We start from the raw sequence: 20652 nt of genomic DNA on the forward strand, positions 1-20652 counted from the left end.
GCTGGAATGGGAAAGAGGGGATATGAAGTGAAATTTCTTCTTTAATCTGACTAAAACATCCTGCAGATTACAAGATTCTGTTCAGCTGAATAGTTAGTGTTATGTGGGCCCTACTGAAGGTTGTAAGAGCTCTGCCAAACTTCAAAGAGGCTTAGATTTCTCATATTAGTTTGGAATGAAATAAAATATTGATGTGTAATTAAGAAAAGCTGCTCTATTATACAGAATTGAGTTTGTGGTCTTTCACTGTGAGATGCTTTTCTCAGGGAGGTTTTTGCATGTGAAATGGTGGCTGACATGAAAGGGAGTAGAATTTTTAGTATGAAGCTCTATACATGCCCAATCCTGGTGCTTGTAATCTTCCTTGTTTTCTGATTGTGCTCACTGTCTACATTATGTATACTCTCAGCTATCACCTGTAACACAGAGAAGTACTCAAATCTACGTCCAATTGTGTAGTTAATATTTGATTTTTCTGAAACAAAGTGGTATTTCTATTGTTCACCTCCACAGGCTCACAAGGAATTACCATTTTCTAGTAGAGTAGGTTTTATCAGTCATCTTTCCTGTGTCCGTTGCACTTAAAGAGGCTTTACATTTTTCCATCCACTTGTTCACGTGATGGGTATGCACAAAAGGTGTCTGTTGTAGCTATGGAGACCATATAGTCCTCTTGAAGAGGTTTATGGACATGATTGAGGGAAACTGCTCAGGGTGAATGTGCAGCTTTCACTCTGAGAACTAAAAGAGAAGCAGATGAAAAGCAGGGGGTAGGCAGCTACTCTTATTTTATTTCTGCCCATGAGAAGCTGACAGTGTAGAAGAGACAAGTTTATTTAAAATTCTACAAAGAACATGGCAGAATTGGGAATCTTACCTAAATGTTCAGGGACCTAATTCAGTGTCTGAACCAGAGGCCATAATTGCTCTCTTCACTTCTTTTGCTGAACTCTGAATCACACTAACTTTTCATTCATCCTCTTTTTATCAAGCTACATTTTCAGACTGAGTTGCACTCGCCTAGGCCAGTGGGCCATTGGCTATGTGACTGGAGATGGGAACATCCTGCAGACCATACCTCACAATAAGCCTCTGTTTCAAGCTTTGATCGATGGTAGCCGGGAAGGATTGTAAGTACCAATTCTTACAGCTACCATGGCTGTGAAATCCCCATCTGCTTGTTCCTATATGCTTATATTGGTAGTTAAAGATGTTTAAAACGGAGAAACTGCATATGGTGGTTAGCATTCTTTCAGAGTTTAAGGACCATTTATTTAATTCATTTAAAAAATGCTTGTTTCTAGTTAATTCCATTAACCAGGGTTACTGAAAGTTAACCAAAGTCATATCTCGTAGCAAATAAATTCCTTGAGAAATTAAAATGAGACAGCTGTTGCATTGATCCCTCCTTCCCCCCACAGCCCCCTAAGAGTCCCAAATGCACTTAAGCTTATTGAACAGTTACTACTTCCAGTTATTCATGTGTCCAAATGTGGACAATGATTTGAAAGCTATGTAATTGCTTTTTTATATATTGTGCAGCCAGAACATTTTCCACATTCTAATAGTTTACTGAAAAGATTTATAATTATTAGAGAATGTAAGTTTATAGGGAGAAGTAGTATATTTTTGCTAGGTTGGCTGAAGTAACAGAAAAATATTTGGTGTCAGAATCTTTTCACTGGAATACATGTTTTGGTAAAGCCAATATAAATATATACAATGTGAAAGAAAAAGGAAAGGCAATTGATCAATCCCCAAAAGAAAAAAAGATTGATAAATCTTTTGCAGTCTCGTAATTTTTCTCAGTCCTACACAGTCTAGTATTTTTTTTTCACGTGTGATGATTTCATACCTGTAATAAAAACACACTTATATTGGTAGTGTTTCTCTCTGACAAAAACTAAGCAAACAAAAGCTGGAGCTGAGAATATTTTATGCTGAGTGATATTTTTGTACCTTATAACTTTTTCATAATGTGACTTAAAAATATATGACCTTTTCTGAGTTATAGGTAAAATAAACCTGAATACAGAACATCTTAGGGTTGCTGTAATATCATTTAACCTGTTGCTAATTTCCCACACAACTGAATTGAATGAACCCTCATTTAACCTATTGTTAATTTCCCACACAAATTGAAATGTTCCCATTGGTTCTTGCCTAATGTCCATTGTGCATCAGAAGTTCTCAGTCTAGATTCTTGTCATAATATACAGATATATGCACATATATATTATTGTAAAATATATAATATTATATATATATCAAAATACAGATACACACAGTGTGTTACCTTCTTTTCTGCAGCTTTACTTGAAATAGTCTAAAGAGTCCTGAGCATGATGCTCTCAGTGGGAAACCACTAGGAAGTATGAGTTCACTGTGGAACAAAGATCTGCAATAATACTCTTTTGGGCTACCCCTAGAAGGTTATCTGCTAATCAAAGCTCAGATGCATGCTAGTGGTAGCTATCCAAGTGATGTCAAAACTTTCCTCTGCTTTTATAAATACGCTTGAGCATGTGTCAAAATGAGTATGTAGCAGTTCAGTTGCACTCAAAAGATAAAATAGATGGCTGTGGAAAGATGATTTATTTTAGTTAATGTCTACTGCAACTTATTCTGCCCCCTTGAAATTTTGTAACTATGATTTAGCTAATAAAGCTAAAGAAATGTGCATATTTATAACAATCTTCTTGTTATGCAGCTATCTGTTCCCTGATGGACGAAGTTATAATCCTGATTTGACAGGATTATGTGAGCCCACACCACATGATCACATAAAAGTCACACAGGTATGTTGGCAGAGTTTTGAGTTACTTTGTAATCTTCACTTCCCTTAGTATCTCATCTAGCAGTAATAATAAGCTTTTATTAAAATGTGAGTAATAAGTTCATCAGAGAGAAAATATGCTGTTGATAGAAGGGTTTAGGGGAGGAACAGGATAATAATCCTTTAAACTGTAGAGTGGATGGTGATGCAGATGGTATGTCTTGGAATGTTTTGTTTATTGTGAGCCTTTTCCGAGTGAGAAGTGTTTCAAACAGCTACTAAAGGTTTTTCTGATATTTATGGAACAGATTTATGTAGCTTGTTTTTTCCTTGCTAATAACAAAGGGGAATACAGAAACAAAATGGGGATCAAATAATAGCTTTGAATAGGAATGATATAGTTGGTTGGCAAGTCCAGGAGGAAAAGTTCATACATCACAAAAATACCAGTTCCAGGGTATCCAGTTTTCTCCTTTCTTCTTTGTCTATGGTGCAAATTGAAAGAGAGATCAGGGAAAACAGCAAAAGTAAGTAAATGCCTCAACAGGGTCACTTTGCAGAGAATTGCATAGAAAATTAGAATATGTAGTTGTGTTTATAGTCTTGTTAAGTGATGATGTGATTAATTCTGCAAATATTTGATAGTCAAGTAGTAGGAAGTAACCACCCAAAGACAAATACTTGACTAAAAAGGGTGCTGAAATTAACACTAGAAGGTTAAGAAATACTGTGTAGAACATTTTTCCTGATGAAAACATCTGGAAGACTTGGGGATATGTTCAAAGAAAGACAGACTTGATACAAGCGCTGCTGTTCCAGATGGTCTTCTGTTTCTTCAAATCAAACTGGATGACCTGCTGAATTTTCTGTACTTCTGGGTGCTCTCTGTGCATTCCACTCCAGAAGTATTTTAGAAAATAAGTATTCTTTACTATCTATGGTATTATCAGAAATACCATTACAAATATATCTGTTTTGTAAGTAAGAGAATTCCTAAAAACAATTACCTGAAGACAACCTGAATACTTCCACTTCTCTGAGTTCCATCTTTTTCCTCCAGTCTTAAGATAATACTGAAAGAGTAATGGAGATTTGTCAGGTATTTGTGTTGTGCAGAGTAATGTCTTCACTTTTTCTCAAAGAAAGAGAATCAGCACATAGTCAATGGCTGCCTTGTTCTTCACAAGTCAATCATGTTTTATTTTGAATCCACTGAATGAATCAAGTTATTTCTGCACATGTATTTATGAGAACATTATTAGCTAATTCTGATGGTAATTCAAAAGAGTCTGGATTATGTGAGTCTGCCTTAAATAATATATAACTGAAGAGGTTTAAAGTTGTCAGTATACCTCCCTGAATGATGAAAAGATGGTATGAAAGTGGCTGCAGGGCTAGATAGATTGCTGCAGATGGATTCCTTGCTAGAGCTCCACCATAAGCATCTTTAGTACACTGACTACAGCTGTAGATACAAGCTCTCTCTTTTGTTTTCTCTTTTTCTTCGCCTCATGTCCCCTCACTTCACTTAGCAGTAGCTGCTTATTTTGCCATGATCTGGATTTTACTTACTTTAGGCTTTCAAAATTTGGTTTTTCAAGGTTAGAAAGGCTTATTTCAATCCAAATGCATTTCACTGTCAGTTACCCAACAATAACTATTTCTAGAAAACTGTTCTGGACTTGAGTTTTGTCTATTATTTATTCCTTCTAATGGTGGTGTTCTACCTTCCTGTCAGTCTTGTAAGGATGTGAAGTACTGAATAATCTGTGCATGACTGTTGCCAAGTTATCCTGCAGGGTGTTCTTGCCATACTTCCTTTACAAGGATTGTGTACTTTAACATACTGCTATACAACATCCTTGCTGTAGGTAAAAAAGCCCTCTTGCTTGTCCATTTTCAATCCAATAATCTTCTTACCCTTAAATTCATACCTAGAAATTAAAATCCCAGTTTTGTTCCCTTTCTTCACTTAATATGTTCATTTCCTTCCTTTTATCTGCAACCAAACAAAAGTAGGATTTGTGCCTTGCATAGCAGCCACATATAACAAGTCTGTACAAAATCTAATAGGCACAGATATTTTTTAACACATTTTGGTATGTATTGTAGTATATCACAGTTTGGAAGAAGCAAATATGTAAACTGTTTCAGTAACCTTAGTGTGGCTTTTAGACAGATCAGTAGCAAGAGCTTCCTTGATTAAATAGTAAAGCAGATTGGAAAACAGGGCATTTGGAGAAGTATATTCTTTATGCACAAATCATTGGAAAGAAATAATTGTTTGACTTTCTTTTATTACAGGAGCAGTATGAATTGTACTGTGAAATGGGTTCCACTTTTCAGCTGTGTAAAATCTGTGCAGAGAATGACAAGGACGTGAAGATAGAGCCTTGTGGACACCTTATGTGCACTTCTTGTCTTACAGCCTGGCAGGTACTGTCACAGTGTAGTTGGTGGGGAGGGAATGGATTTCTGTTACCTTTGTGTTTACAATGTGGGTATATGTTTACTTTTCCATGTGCAAGGATGTATATATTTAAAATGATAAATGTCCTCATTTTTCAAACCAGAACTCTGTGAAAAATAAAGCTCCAGGAGTCTTTGCAGTCTGGACTCATAGTCTTGCCAAGGCCATTTGCTGACTGCTGCTGAGTGGAAACTATTTCCTGAGTCCAGCACCTACTCAGACAGTAGAAGCTGGGTATTTGGTGCCAATTCAGTCTGGGAATGGATAACTGACTAGACAGCATTTTATAAGGAGAAGGGATGTCTTTGGTGAGAGAAGGGTCCACTCAGTAGTGAAGGTCATGAATTGACCTGTGGAAAATGAAGCTTTCAGGATGCCTGTGTTTCACATTAGTAGCATGCAAAGCACTGAAACACCTAGATGGATTTAGACGGTTGTTGGACTAAGAGATAGAATGGAGGGGAAACTCCCTTCTCTCAAAGTCATTTACAGAACATCCAAAACAACTCTGAGATTTCCTGGTGACCCAGGTTGGTGTGTTTTGTCCATCTTGTTCATGGATCCACCAGTTTGTGGGAAAAGGGAGAACGGGCACCCTTAGTTCAGGGCAGTTGATCTAAAAAGCAATGTCTAAAGCTGACGTCATTCCTCTTTACAATGTGCATCATCCCTGCCCCTTCTTTCACATCTATATTTTTTTGGGGAGAGGTAAGGTTCATCCACTTCTCACAGAGGACTTTGTTCCACACTTAATAATCAGTCTTTGCTTACAAATGTAGTGAGAAGAGTAAAAAGAATCCTTGAGTCTAGTCCATTTTGGACCTGTTTTTAAATTAGTTCATCCTCCATCAATGTGTTTTCACTCTTACATTTGTGGCGTGTCTTCAAGTACTATAATTTTCCTTTTCTAATTAGGACATTTTCTACCTAATTAAGAAAGCCTCAGTGGCAAACCAACACAATATATCAGAAGTACAATTTGAGTTTTTCTTCCATTAGCAATAAAGGTTTCTTGAAAATGAAGTACTCTCAGTTTCCAATTTTGTGTTCTTTGTGAAATTTGAGTTTGATGTTCCAAACACAAATCTTTCAAATTGGCCATAGGTCAGAAATTCATAGGAAATTCCATTTGAGGCATAACCACAAAAGGATATTTATTTCACTACTAAGCAGCTGCTGAGCTGGAACAATGTTTCTCATTTCAGGAGTACCCTTTCTCTATTCTTTCAAGTTTCATTCTGAATGACAGACTTAGAGGTTTGACCACATAAATCATTGACTTAAAAAGCTCTGAAAAATTCCGAGGTGTGTAGTTTTGTTGGTTTTGTTTGCTTGTTCATTTGTTTTTTTGGCTGAGCTGACAGGGCTAAGCAGAAGGACTGAAATCTTTGTGCTTCTGATTGTCGGGTGGTGTGGTGGGAGCATGTTGCAGTCTTAGGGCACTGATGTGCTCTGATTGTGGAGACTTGAGAAGCTGAGGTCCCCAGTATTTGGCTATGGAACAGGAATTCAGGAAGACAACAACAAGGCATTTTAGGCCCAGAAGACTGACATGTTTGAATGCACCAGGTTTCATCAGAACATAGCTACCAGCTGTAATTGGTCAGGTACATTTCAGACTTCATTACAAATTTAACTTTTGTATAATTAGTGAGGCAATGAAGAGGTATTACACTGTAACAGCATCAGCTGTTGTGAGCTTCTGGTGGGTTGTTTAATTGGCAGCATAATGGCTCGTTAAGCATGCCTCAAGAGATGTAATACAGATGTTTTCACTGAGCAGAAAAAAACTGAGTAAGCAGCATCTGATCTGCATAGAATACTAAGGATGATTGAGCTGTTCACCTTTACGGGGCTCAGTCTCTCAAGTAAGACTTGGTTTACTTGTTTCCTTTTTGCATTATACAACAGGAGTAAAATGTCATTTTATACCGCAGAAATCTATTGTCTGAAAAGTATATGTTTTCTAAAAGCATATGGGCATATAGGCTGTATTGTTAGGTTGATAATAATGTTCTAAATAACCTTTCTGAGGGCATGGACAGGTGTGTGTATTAATATAGACATCTCATGTATACAGTAATACTGCTGAATACAAGTCTGATAATCTGTTTGGTTACTAAGGCTTTTCCAAAGAAAGGATGGAAACTGCTAGTGCAGAACACAGGTACAAGGAAGCCTTGAAAACTAAAAGCTCTGTGCCTCATTGATAAGGGTGTTTTTTTTAGAAAATGAAGCTCTAAGGAGTTGTGTGGAGTGAGGGAGGACATCTGTTCACTTGACTGTGACTACTTCAGTAGGACTATATAATTTGAAGATGTTTTTTGAGGTACTAAAGTTGACTAGTTAGTTGTACTTATGGTGCTGAAAGTAGAGTAGATGTGTCTTTCCATACAAAATCAAAATCCAGTGCTAATCTTGCAAGTGATATCAGGAGACAATCATATATGCTTATCTGACCTTGTGATATAGCTCATCCAAAAACTGTAAAATCATTTGTCAGTTTAGTAAGACTGGCAAGTGTCAAGATAAAAATAATGCTCGAAAAAAGTTAATATTGTTTTTGTATCTGAGAAATCAAAAACCAGTGCTTGCTTGGTTATATTTTAGTATAAGTAGGTTTTTTAGAATTAATTTTGGTGTTCATATCTCTTTAGCTGTCTGTCTACCTGACTTCAAATACAACACCATGTGATTTCTGATTTCTCTTTGAATTATCTTGAACTTTCAAAGCTTCATGGTTCTTCTGGGTGTGGTTTTGTTTGTGGTTTTATTTGTTTGGTGGTGGGGTTTTTTTTTGTTTTTTTTTTTTTATAATTCAAATCTATGTTGTGCTTCTTGATGGAAATATTTCTATAAGTCCTTGAAAGACTTCTCTGATTTTTGTTCATTAGTAATCTGGATCTCAAGGCTTTTTGTTTATTTCTTATGAGAAAAAAAACAGTTCTGAAATAAGTAAAAGGAATTGAATATGGCTGCTTGAAAATTATTGAACACATACCACTTTAAAATTAAAATTCAAGTAGTTCTTTTTCTGATAATATGTGACAATAATTGCATGTTTTATATAATTTATTGAAAATGTAGTTAAGTTCTGATTTTTTATGTAAATGTGAAGAAAACTGTTTGTAGCTTTAGATGCTCTGAATACTGGCAATGCTGCAGCTGTGATGGACTGAATATGTTTTTTGCAAGAAGAGCTGCATGCCATAAAGCTTGCCTGCATTTCCTAATATTAAATGAAACAGAAATACTTTATGGTTAATATAAAAGGTATATAATAAAATGCATTATCTCTGTCTACACACCTCACCTTATTTCTCTTGAAGAAATAGCAAAATGTATGCCTGAAAGAAAACATGTTACTTCCTGACCTGTAATATTAAGGCTGATTTAGTGCTTTGTAGAGATAATAGCTACATTTTGATTAGTCATTTTTTAAGTGAAGCTTAGTGTATTGAAGAGAGAAAGCTTTGAATGTGCAGTCATTTTAAGATTTACTATAGTTCAATATTTGTTAACCTGTTTCCTGTTTACTCCAGTCCATCTTCACAAGCTTTTAAAGACTGGTTGAGGATGTTTCTGTGTAAAAAGTATAACTCCTACTTTTAAAATTATTGCTGGTTTTGTTTTTGTTTTTTTTTTTAATTTATCTACATTTTTGTCTTACTGTAGGAATCAGATGGCCAAGGCTGCCCTTTCTGCCGCTGTGAAATCAAAGGGACTGAGCCAATCATTGTGGATCCTTTTGATCCCAGGGATGAGAATTCCAGGTGCTGCAGTATTATGGATAGCTTTAGTATGCCCATGTTGGACTTGGATGATGATGATGATAGAGAAGAGTCTCTAATGATGAATCGTTTGGCTTCAGTCCGAAAGGTAACTTCTCAAACTCTGCACAGCAGCTAAACCCAGATATTTGTAAATAAAGCCGCCTGTAACTTTAAACAGGGACAGGTTGCACTTCATGCTTTAGCTCACAGCATCTCACTGAACAGTTGTTGGGTTGAAAAAACAAAATGTGTCAATACAAATGCATTAAAACTGAAGTTGAATTGGAGAGAAAAAAAATTCCAGATTCTCAGCTGATGTGAACTAAGATAACTTCGTTTATAATGGGCAAAGCGTGAGTTTGCACCAGCTGAAACTCTCATCCAAACTAGGCTGTATGGACAATTCCCTGAGCTTTTATTTGTAAAGAACAAAAAAATTCCTATAAGCATTTGTTTTCTGCACATGTGTGTACACATGCATAGAATGTTTTAGGATTCAAGTTGAGTTTCTAAACAATTTTCAGTATTATTACTTTATAAAATTGGACTTGACAGCTAAGTCATACTGCACACAAGTAGCTTTTAGTTAGGTTTCATGTGAGTTGTCTATGATTTTTTTTCTGTAATTTTTAGTATTAGGTACTCTTACTGGGAAAAGTATTTTTGAGATTATCCACAGTGACTGTGTTTTGGAATGTTTTTTGTGCTGAAAGGGCTCTGTGTTAAATTCTGATATCTTTTTTGTATGAGATTTTATTACAGATAAATAAGCACTATCATTGACAGAAGTTTATTTTATGGTGATAGTTTTTACTACTCTATTTTAGCCTGGAATAGATATTGTCAGAGTCTATGTGACACTGATTTTGACAGAGCATTTACTAGATTTTTCCTTATACTAAGGTCATCTAGATTGAATTGTTGTCTTGGAATTAATTTTGTAACATCTTACTTTTCCATTTCCTTATCATTGTATTTGTTTAAAAAAAAAGTGTTCTTTACCCTCATATCTGAGAATATCTGCCAGTTAATATACATGCTTCTGATATCCTTCCTAACCTCTTAAGGCTTATGAATCATTCTTGTGTTGTGTATGTAATACAACATGCTCTACCCTTGGGAACAGTTTATCCTTCCTGCCTGGACTTAAATTGCAGTCTGCAGCATGACCTCTGTGAGACAGCCTTGAATTGATGGGCTTTTATAACACTATCACTTCCATGATAAGGCAAAAACGCATTCTGCCTTTATCAAAAGAAGGAACAATAGGTTTATTATAAGATGTCTTCTTTTAGGTATCCACCAAGTGCTTGTGTGCTTTTGGGCCTTGCTATTTTTTTTCATTGATTTCATTGTTCAATGAAAGAAATCTTCACTCTGCCACCCTCTTGAAGTCTCTTTGAAATTGTTGAATTATTGTGTCATTTGGTGATTTTTAGCTGCTGTTTTCTTAAAATTGTTACCATTGATTTTGCAGTGATGGTTTTAACCATACCACCTGTGTGTAATATGGCATTGTTTATATATGCTTTTTGTTAGCAATGTCTTCATCAGACTTGCCTATTTCTTTAACCATTATTTATTTTTCCTGCTAATCAGGTATCTTTGGAACCTGCTTAAAGAAATTATATTTTTCTCAGTGACATTATGTAGAACTTTACTCTTTGTGAAATTTTCTTTTGTTTGTCATTAATGATGTTCCTATGAACAGGATGCTGCATAATGATGGTATTGTAGTAACAATTTTTTTTTAAATTATGGAAGTTAGGTAGCAAAGATAATAATTTAGCTCTTGCAGCCAAGCTGCTGGCACTGTTGTAGCTTTGTAGTCTCAGTGAACAAATTTTTCAATTCTTACTTCATTGCATGGACTGTGGTAAGATTTCTCAACATAAATCTGTTAATTCTTGAAAATCAAATGGGCTATATTTGTGTCAAATCACCTGGCTGACCATTCTAAGAAAAATCTGGCTAGTAGTGAGCAGGGCTGTGAAACTCATTAGAAGAGAAGAGTTTCAGGGACATGAAGCTCTGATGAAAGTGACTGTAGGGCTTCACAATGCATTGTGGAAATACTCAATCAGATACCAGAAAAATACCATTTCTGCAATTTATCACTCCTACCCCTGAACTATACTCTGAAACTCCTAAGAGGTGTCTGAAGTCTCTGAAAGATCTCAGACTTGAAACTGCTTTAAGAAAAAAAATAATCATGAAGCTCCTTAAAGGAATTTTTTAAAGGAATTAGTAAGTGGATACACATTAAGAAAAATGAATAGTTCTTGCTGGGTGTTGTGTGTGAGTCAGCAGTAGCAGCAGATCAACTCCAACAGAGGCATTGGAGAAATCTGCTGCAGTTAGGCTGTTTATCTGCCTCATCAATCAGCTTATTTTTTTTATTTCCAAATTGTCTTCAGATATTTCTTAATGAAAGAAAGAGGAGGAGTGGTGCCAAAAGCCTCTGTTAATTATTTCCTCACCGAGAAATTTCAGCCCCGTGGTATCAGATTAGCTAATGCAGTTATTGCCCAAAATGTTCCTCTTCTCAGCTGTTGTTCTAGTAAAGCACAACATTATGAAATGCACATTAATAAAAATGGAGATTACAGGCTCAGGTAAATATTGAAATTTTTTTTAATTTTTAAAGAGGGCATTTGAGTGTCTAGTAGAGCATGTTAGTTATTCTATAATGTTTAATGTTTAATTGTCCTAATAAATGAAGAGTTCTCTATCACTTTTATTAGTACAAGGCATAATTTGATTTCTTTTAAAAACAAAGAAAGAAAATAAGGAAAATGGATAGTGCAGGAGTTGTTGCTAAGAGCAAATAATTTTGAATTCATAAGTGTTTAAGCTAATTTTTTGATCCAAATAATATCCCATGAAAACATAGAGGAGGGCTCTACCAGTATAGGAGACTATGAGGTTTTCAGTACCTTAAAGTGAAGTAACATTGTTTATAAACAGTTCCATCTAAAAGGAGATGAAGTTACCCCATCTGGGGTGTTACTGTCTTCTCTGAAATTAATTTCCTAGATATCTGAATGCGCAAAACCCTGATTGTTTGACTGATCCACACTGCACTTTAAAATAATGATAGCAAATTGTCAAGGCTGAAAGACAGTTTGCCATGACTAGGCTTCTTCCAGCAGGTGAGTTAGGTCAAATTTGGTAAATCATGACAAAAGACCTTGGCTCTCAATATATGGGAAGAAGCTGTTTTCATTCATTTCCGTATTATTAAGTTGACTTTTTTTCTGGTAATGCAAGAAGGCATGTATTACATAGTAATGATGTTTTTAATTTCATTGTATAAAATATAAAGATATGTAAAATAAGACTTGAAATATTTTCCTTCACCAGTACGTGGACTGATATATATGTATCACTTCCTATGTAATGGTACACTTGTTTGGTGGAATGTGTTAAGATCATGTCACTCAACAGGAGTGACTTAACTGATTACTTACTAGTGTTTGCAGAGTATAAATGCTGGGAGGCAGTGTGCCTCCCCTAATTACAGATTCCCTTGGCAGTGTGCTGCTGACTCTCAGAGACCTCACTGCCTCTCCCTCCTTCACATGCATTTTCTTGGGCCAACAAAGATAAAGGGAATAAATCTCTTGATTTAAAAACATGTTTACAGTCATCAGTGTTAAGTGATGTAAATTTATATCCTCATTTAAGGTTTTAAGCTAAGATAATACAGCTCTTCCTAGGTCACAGCTTATCTTAACAAGAAATAACAAATATGTGAGTTACTCTCACCTGATTATAAATAAAGAAACTTCGGAAAACTACTTCTGGTGTAGATCTGCTGGGATGCTCTTAGATGTCTCATGCAGTTTGAGTTTGCTCCAAGGACATTAGCAGGCAGGGTAGTATTCCTCAATGAATCAATCGTTGGGATTTATGTTGAGAATGCTTTTCATATGTGCCTATCTGGCATAAAGGTATTTGAAAACTCTTGATTGAATAGCTTGGCTGTTAATATCTCCATCCGAAAAAAAATTGAGTGGAAATTGTAATCAGTGTTGGAAGCAGGCTTTTTCTTGAATTCACAACAGCTTGGGGCAAACTGATGGCAGTGTATCCCAGTAACAAATAAGTCTGATGGGAAAACACAAGTGTGGTCCCTTCTGCAGTACAACTGCAAAGTCACAGCTGCTTTTCCCTTGGCAGCAGTCACGCCAACCAGATGAAGCCCATGTTGTTACAAAGGAGTCTGTGTTCTTCTCCTTAATTACATCTTTATTGCACAGGTCTCTGTGTGGTGCAGCAGAGCCCCTTTGTACACTGAAGGTCTGTCTTCTGTCACTGCCAGTTCATTTGAGCTAGTTTGTGTCTTAATCACTTGCTTGTTTTAGCTTTTTGTCACTGCTCTCTCTCATTGCCCATTTTTTCCCAGCATATAGAAAACATACAAAAACCTCCAGTAGATGACAAACAGGAATTTTAGGAGAGCAGAGTGCCAAAAAGAGTAGATATTAGTGTGTATGTTAATGCCTTGGTATCCACATGAGATGCAGCCACCTTGTTGGCCTAGCTGTCACTCATCAAATGATGCAGCTGGACAGGTTGGATGGGGGTGGACTGAAAAATATGGCATTTTCTTATTGGGAATATAATAGAAATCTGATACTGAATGCCAAGGAAAACCTGTTTGCTGCTGTGGAATATTTGGTTTTGTTTTATTTTTAGTATCGGTGGATCCAACAAAGAATTATTTGTTCCAGCAAAGCTTTTGCTCTTACTTCAGCACCAAGTGGTGATATAGATTAAGCTTCCCTGTAGGGGGAGAAAAGCTGCTTTTGCTTGCTGCTATTTAACTTTTTTTTTAATTGTGCCCGATAAGTTACTCTTTCACTTGTTGGCCACAATCAATTCCCTTTTTGAAATCTGTGGGGATCACAGTATGTTCTGTTGGCATTGTGGCTGTACTATAGCGTAGTAGTCCAGGGGACCGAAAAATTACTTTGCTATTTTGAAATAAGACATAACAAGGCATGGATATAAACCTAAATTTAAGTCCTCTCACACACTTTGAAAATTTTCCATTTCATTTTGTTAGTTGTGGTTTACCGTCTGTGGAATGTCATAGAGGTAGCCAAATACCAAGCTAATATATGGAACTAGAAGTTCATCGCATGCTTCATTGGGTTTAAAAGCATGTCAGGGTTTAAGTATCTGGAACTTTTAAATGAATGGGTTTTAAATGTAAATATTCTATGATTTTTGTCTCTGCAAAAGCTAGACTGTTGTTGCAGCAGGAGAAAAGAAGTTTGACATGGATGGAACCAGTGAGCACACTGAGGGAAGAGGGCATCATTTAGCCAGATGATTTTTTAGAGCAGAACTGTGTAAGGGAAGTTTGCCAGATAGAAACAGGGGTGTTCTTAAAATGATATCACAACAGTGCTATTCACTTTGCTGGGATTTGTACAATTCCAGGCAGTCTCCCATTTGAGACTCTCAGGTTGCTCTCTCAGGAAATTGTGTTAATTGGTTTGATGATGCGAAAATTAGAACATCCTAAATTCCGTACAAATGTTTCCTGTCCAATAATTGGTTTTTAGCATTTCCTATATTTCTTACTCTTCCTTTCCTACTCCTATCGCATATATGATTGCTCTTCTGGAACAATTCCTTGCTGGCTGAAATGCATTATGTTGTGCAATACCATAAAATGCTGAGACTTAACTATATCACTTTCATTTATTTTAAATAATTGAATCTTTTTGGAGGTGTGACCTGCTTATTTGGTTCTATTTCAGATAATTTGGGAAGCAAATTCATTTTGCATCTGCTGAAGTCAATCCTTTGAGTATACTGTATTGCATAGTTCTTGGCTTTCAAGAATGCTTTATGGAGTTGTAACTAAACTTTGAAAACTAATGCTGTTAAATGATACGGTGTTTATTATGCTGTTTAACTGATAGATGCCTGCTGATAAGGAAAATGAATTGACATTCAGTTTATAGTAATTCTATAATTACAGTTGCTCAGGCATGCTTACAAGATACATATCTTGCTTAGTTATTCAGCATTCCTTAATGTTGAGAGGCTAAAGGCTTTGGTAATTTATGTGCCTATCTTTGTGGTCTTCCAGTCAAGGACAGGGTCATTCACCAGTTAAAGGAAACAAAGAAAATTTAAAGACTATTCAAAGCATTTAATATGAATATTGAGACCACCTCTTCATTGAAGGGAAAAACTGAGAAACTTCTGGTAGCCATGAAGACCACAAATCTTAAACTGCTCTGTCTCTTGAATTTGAATGTTTAGTTGTGACATTGAGCTTGCACATGTCAATGAAGTGGGGAAGACTCTAAAGAGCAACCAAAAAAATCATCCTGATGATGGAGTTGCACATCACCCTTGTAGCTTTCAACATCTTCTCACTCCTCTCCTGCTTTTTTGTGCACTGTTGACGGTAATACTGTGGTGGCTTCTATTATTGAAGGAATTGTGGTAGCAATCCCTGTTGTATATAACAGGATATTAAACTAAGCTGTAGTACAGAGCATTGATAAGGATTCGTGCTCTAGATCCTTCTCCTCACTCTACTTTTGAATTTATGAAGTTTCCAGTTTCTTAACATAATGATTGTGTGTAAAGAAAGGTAGTGTTGCTTATTTGTTTTCTTGTCAAAGAACTTTCTGCTCTCCTCCCAGTTATCACTGTGAGATGTTCAGCATTCATGAGAAAAAGCTTATGAAGAGAGGGGGAAGTTTATCCAAGGGGTTTAGGCCAAAGATGGGTGGTTTCTTTGCCTCTGTAGGCAAGCTGTGATTTGAGAACAGTGGGATGCCTCAGTGTACTAGGGGCCCAAAGCTGATCATTGGTGGGAATGTCCTCCAGTTACTTGTGTCTACTCCTGGGGAAAGCACAGAACAGCACAGACATTCAGGTTTATTACAGTGCCCTGATACTCATTCAGTGAGTTCATAGAAATAACTTGAACAAACACTTGAGCTGTGTTTGTTAGAACTGAGCCAGATGAGGGGTAGGGACGAGTTGCAAAATTAGGTGGAGTCCTATATTGAGAGTTGAAATCAAGTTCTGATGAATTTGAAAGGACAGGGCAAGGAAAAAAGAAATCATAATTTGTCCCTGGAGAGGGAAGTTAAATGTTTGTGTTGTTAGTTCAGTATTTCCTTAAATGATTAAATTGTTCTAAAATTATTTTTATAATCCCTTCATTTTTCTGTTGATTTTGCTTCTTTCCCTAATATCTTGCTGGTGACTTTGATTGGTAAATTTTCAGAAGACATACATTCTGTTTTGTATGGAAGTATGATTTGAAAATGGGCAGTAGGTAGCAGCAGGCAATATCATGGATGTCCAGCTTTTCAAAGTAATTTGTAGAGCTTTAGATTGAGTACTGTCTATTATTAAAAAAATGAAAAAGGGTAGCAGTGCTATGATAGAATTTATGATTTTTTTCCCTTATGTTTGGCATTGATCGTTAGGTTTTTATACAAATTACTGGAATATATATCCTTTTATTTTCATCACAAGTTAACATGGGTCTTAATTTTGAGATAGAATGACTTGTAGACTTCTTTTTCAGTAACTATGAGCTCTACTGTCCAGATGTCCATTATGAAAAATGACTATTATAATTGACTCTTAGTAAGTATCTGATAAGTATCAAATGTTTTAGTTGGGGAATGGAAGTTGTATACTTGATCATCAGGTAAAAGATAATTTTATTTTTTCTTTCCTGAAGTGCAATGACAGGCAGAATTCACCAGTGACTTCCCCAGGATCTTCTCCTCTTGCACAAAGAAGAAAACCACTTCCAGACCCCCTGCAAATCCCTCATCTTAGTCTTCCTCCTGTCCCTCCCCGTCTGGATCTGATTCAGAAGGGAGTAGCACGGTCACCGTGTGCCAGCCCAACCGGGTCACCCAAGGTAAGTGTTACTGAACCTTTATTTCTGGACGTAAGAATTCTGAGAAATTGCATTTGCTTTTTTCCAAGGTGAGCTTCTTGTTTGTTTTGTGAAGTGGACTGTTTCAAACCTTTCCATGGATATTGCTTTTTCAGGATTTTGCTCTGCTCAAAAGAACTTTAATTCCTTCTAGTTTAAAGAAACTTTAGATTAGATCCATATTAATGAAGTCTCTTCTTTTTCCATAATACCTTATGTAGTTAAATATTTCTGGCTGCATGTATTGGTCAAAAATGACTTCAATTTGTCTGATGATTATATTGTACTTCGTTATGGTCAGAATTTGAAAGATGTTGCAGTAATGGATCAGTTCTGTAACAAACTCTGATTAATGAAAATAAATAGAAGCTAAACTTTCCTGAAAATAGATTTAAAGGTCATTATCTCATTAAAATTATATGTTTTCCTTTCATGATGATTAATGTTCAATTTCCACAGTGTCCTTACAAGAAAAATATGTGCAGATACACTGCTTTCAAAACCTTAAATGGCATATAATAGGACTCAAATTTCAAGGGAAATAATAATGGCTCTATAGCCAATAAGCTTGTATGCTGTGTTTTGTAAAACTAGTGACACTAAAGATTCAGTGATTTTTTGAGTGGATAAGCATGAACAAGAACAAATACTGTTTGCTACTCTCTGTAACAAGTTGATTGTTTTATTATAATTGCTATATAGAGAGAGTGAATTAGATTAGAATTTTTCATTTTTATATGATTAATTCAAATTCAAGTTCAGGACATGACTTGAAACATATGTACTCATAATAATCCAGTTTGAAATAGCTTGCTTCTTTTGTCAGGTTTTTACTTTAGCGTTGAAAATCAGTATCTTTTTAAGACTTTAGTGGCTTACAATTTAGAAGAAAAAATGGAAGTTTGAATAGTTTCTTTAATCTTCTTTTATAACTTCTTATATTATGCAAAGGAATTATAACACATTGAGGATATACACCAAACATATCCCACAACCATTAAAAACCAGCTCTATAATAGGGGTTTTTTGCAGGGTTCTTGGCTTAAAAAAGAAATTAAACCAGGAATAGCATTGATGCTGCTTTGAAATTTGATGCTGCTTTGAAATTTGAAAATGCTTTTTTTACATGAAACTTTTCCTGGAAAAAAAAATTGTGGGGTGCAAGGGAAACAGGATGGGGGCAACAAAGAATAATCTCATACATTAAAACATTTTATATTTAAGAGAAAAAAGATCATTTAGTCCTGCCAAAACTACTCCTTCAGGAAAAAAAACCCCACAACTTTTCTATTTTGTTCAAGTTAAAAACTATAATTTATAACTATAACAAAAAATCTAGATCAGGGTAATTTTTTCCTGTGTTAACAGTGAAAATAACTATTTTACTTGACTAGCAAGTGAGTTAAACAGTTCTTTATTTAGTTTACTTCCTTTTAACATACATAAGCCTGTAGGTAGAATTTATGAAGTTGAAAATTTATGAAATTGAAAATTTATTTTCAATTCAAGTCACGTGTTGAGGTGCTGCTTGAAGAATAGTGCTGGGCTAGCCAATGAAGTGATAGCAAATGCTGTTCTTACTAAAAAGTTCAGTGACCTCCATTTCTTTAGGAGGTAATAATATGCAGGCTTACCAAAGTCCAAGAAAATTATACATTCCCAGGAAAATAATCTTCCCTGTATTTCTTATGGTAGCTGTAGATAAAACCTTTGTAAAAACCTGGCCCAATTATTACTTTGTAAATTGCCATTTGTAATTCAGTCATAATGAAAATGTTTTGGTTTTGTCAGTTTTGTGCTCAGATTTGTGCAGCTGTGAGGTTTGTTTCCTGATAACCTGAGTTTCAGCTTTTCAGTATTAGCATACATAATTTTAGACCACATTTAACCATTTATGATATAATTCAACTCTTATAAACCAAGTATTCTGACAAATGTTGCTTGGAGATAAGCTAATTGCAAGTAAAACTACAAACTAATTAGGCTGCTACCTGAAAAACTGAACTGCAATTCAAACAGATTTGACACTCTGACACAGTGCATGTAAAGACTGGAGTCATCCCTAGGTATATAATTTAAAATGAAACAATTCTTTCTTCTTCCCCTTGCTCTCTAATCATTGCTTTTTGTGCTCATTTGTTGTCAGCAAGTTACTCGTCTGAGATTTTATTTTGTTTGGGGTTTTGGGTTTCTCTTCCACATCAGGAAGCCTGTTTTTACCAAACACTCCACAGAATTCATTTCAGCAGATGAATAAGTGATTCACATGATCAAAGCAAAGGATACTGGAAAAAACTATGGGTCAAATAGATCTGCCTGAGTTAGCTGTCCTTTCTGCTTTCCATTCCTTGCTTGGGTTACTCATGCAACACCAGAAATGGGGGCGTGCTCCAGGCTGTCTGCAGAGTGCTGGCGAGGCCTACATTTAACCTCCTGGCAAGTACTGCTGTGGGGCCAAGAAAATATCTCAGAAATTATGAATCCACACTTGGTCACTGAAATAAACACCAGCAGGAGACCTTTCACCTTTTTAATGATTTTATTGAAAGTGATCAGCTCAGGTGGGGAGAACCAACGGGTCCATGCTCACATCAATGCTGCTGCTCCCAGGAGTGACTCCGAGGAGAAGGAAGAGTGCGGCTTTGTCCACTGGTCTGTGGGCAGAGCTGGGGGTTCCATCCTCAGCAAAGCATCAGGAGATTCTCCTGTTTTCTGGTTCAACATTTGAGGTCCTCTGTCCAGCTGACATCTTAGGTTAGGGTGAGGGCTAAAAGGGGTCTTAGTGGATACTAGGTGCTGTTCCTCATGTCTAGATATCACTTTGATTTGTCAGTTTTGTGTCGGCTCGTTGTTTTAAGGGTTTTTGGCTAGGTTTGGTGAGGGGTCTCTCCCATTGCCTTCTGGATCCGATGTCATTTCCATGCTAACTCGATGTCCTTTCCTCTTCACCGTCTGGGTGCCATCCTCCAGGAAGCAGCAGGGCAACACCCGGCTAAGGGGGAATTCTTAACCATCAAGGACAGGTAGTTAACGAAAACCACAGGTGATTACAATAACAAACAGTTAGAACTCCATCCTGGCAGCAACTGGCCCAACCTGTTAACTCTGCAACCTTTTAAAAATATGTCCAGCTGTTCTATTCATAACAGTCACGAGCAACATTCATGCCTCCGCATAACTTTCCTTTTTTTGTAACTTCCTGTGTCTTTCAGTCTTCTCCCTGCATGGTAAGGAAGCAGGACAAGCCTTTGCCAGCGCCGCCACCTCCCCTGCGAGACCCTCCTCCGCCGCCGCCGGAGCGGCCGCCGCCGCTGCTGCCGGAGAGCCGGGCCGCCAGGCACCTGCACCCGGCCGAGGGCCTGCCCGCCCGGGAGCAGCCCGTGCCCCTCGAAGCCTGGTGCCCCAGGGACGTGTTCGGGAGCGGCCCGCTGGCGGGCTGCCGCGGCGGGGGCGACGCCTCCCCCAAGGCGGGCCTGACCGCCACTGCGAACGTGAACGGGAGGCACGGCCGCGTCAGCGCGGAGCCGGGATTCATCAGGAAGCACCGGCGGCACGAGCTGCCCGCAGAAAGCACCAAGGTATTTCCAGGGAATCCTAAATTCACACTCTGCCGCAGCGTTGTCTTGCACTGCCTAGCCCACTGTTTATATTGGCCAGTGCTAGTTTGTGGTTTCTGAATCTTTTTAGTTGGTGCTTA

General features: G+C 36.9%; 1 protein-coding gene across 3 annotated transcripts in view; it reads left to right on the forward strand.

Moving 5' to 3' along the window:
- Nucleotides 1-20652, forward strand: part of CBLB (Cbl proto-oncogene B) — a 125796-nt gene that overhangs the window by 84860 nt on the left and 20284 nt on the right. For all 3 annotated transcript variants that reach the window (XM_005490402.4, XM_014269433.3, XM_074536066.1), the window contains exons 7-12: nt 993-1130; nt 2711-2798; nt 5081-5212; nt 8922-9125; nt 16752-16937; nt 20168-20533. In XM_005490402.4, coding sequence (XP_005490459.2) covers nt 993-1130; nt 2711-2798; nt 5081-5212; nt 8922-9125; nt 16752-16937; nt 20168-20533 — 1114 coding nt within the window. The remainder of the gene's footprint in view (nt 1-992; nt 1131-2710; nt 2799-5080; nt 5213-8921; nt 9126-16751; nt 16938-20167; nt 20534-20652) is intronic.

This window comes from Zonotrichia albicollis, chromosome 2, assembly GCF_047830755.1.
Source record: "Zonotrichia albicollis isolate bZonAlb1 chromosome 2, bZonAlb1.hap1, whole genome shotgun sequence".
Lineage (NCBI taxonomy): Eukaryota > Metazoa > Chordata > Aves > Passeriformes > Passerellidae > Zonotrichia > Zonotrichia albicollis.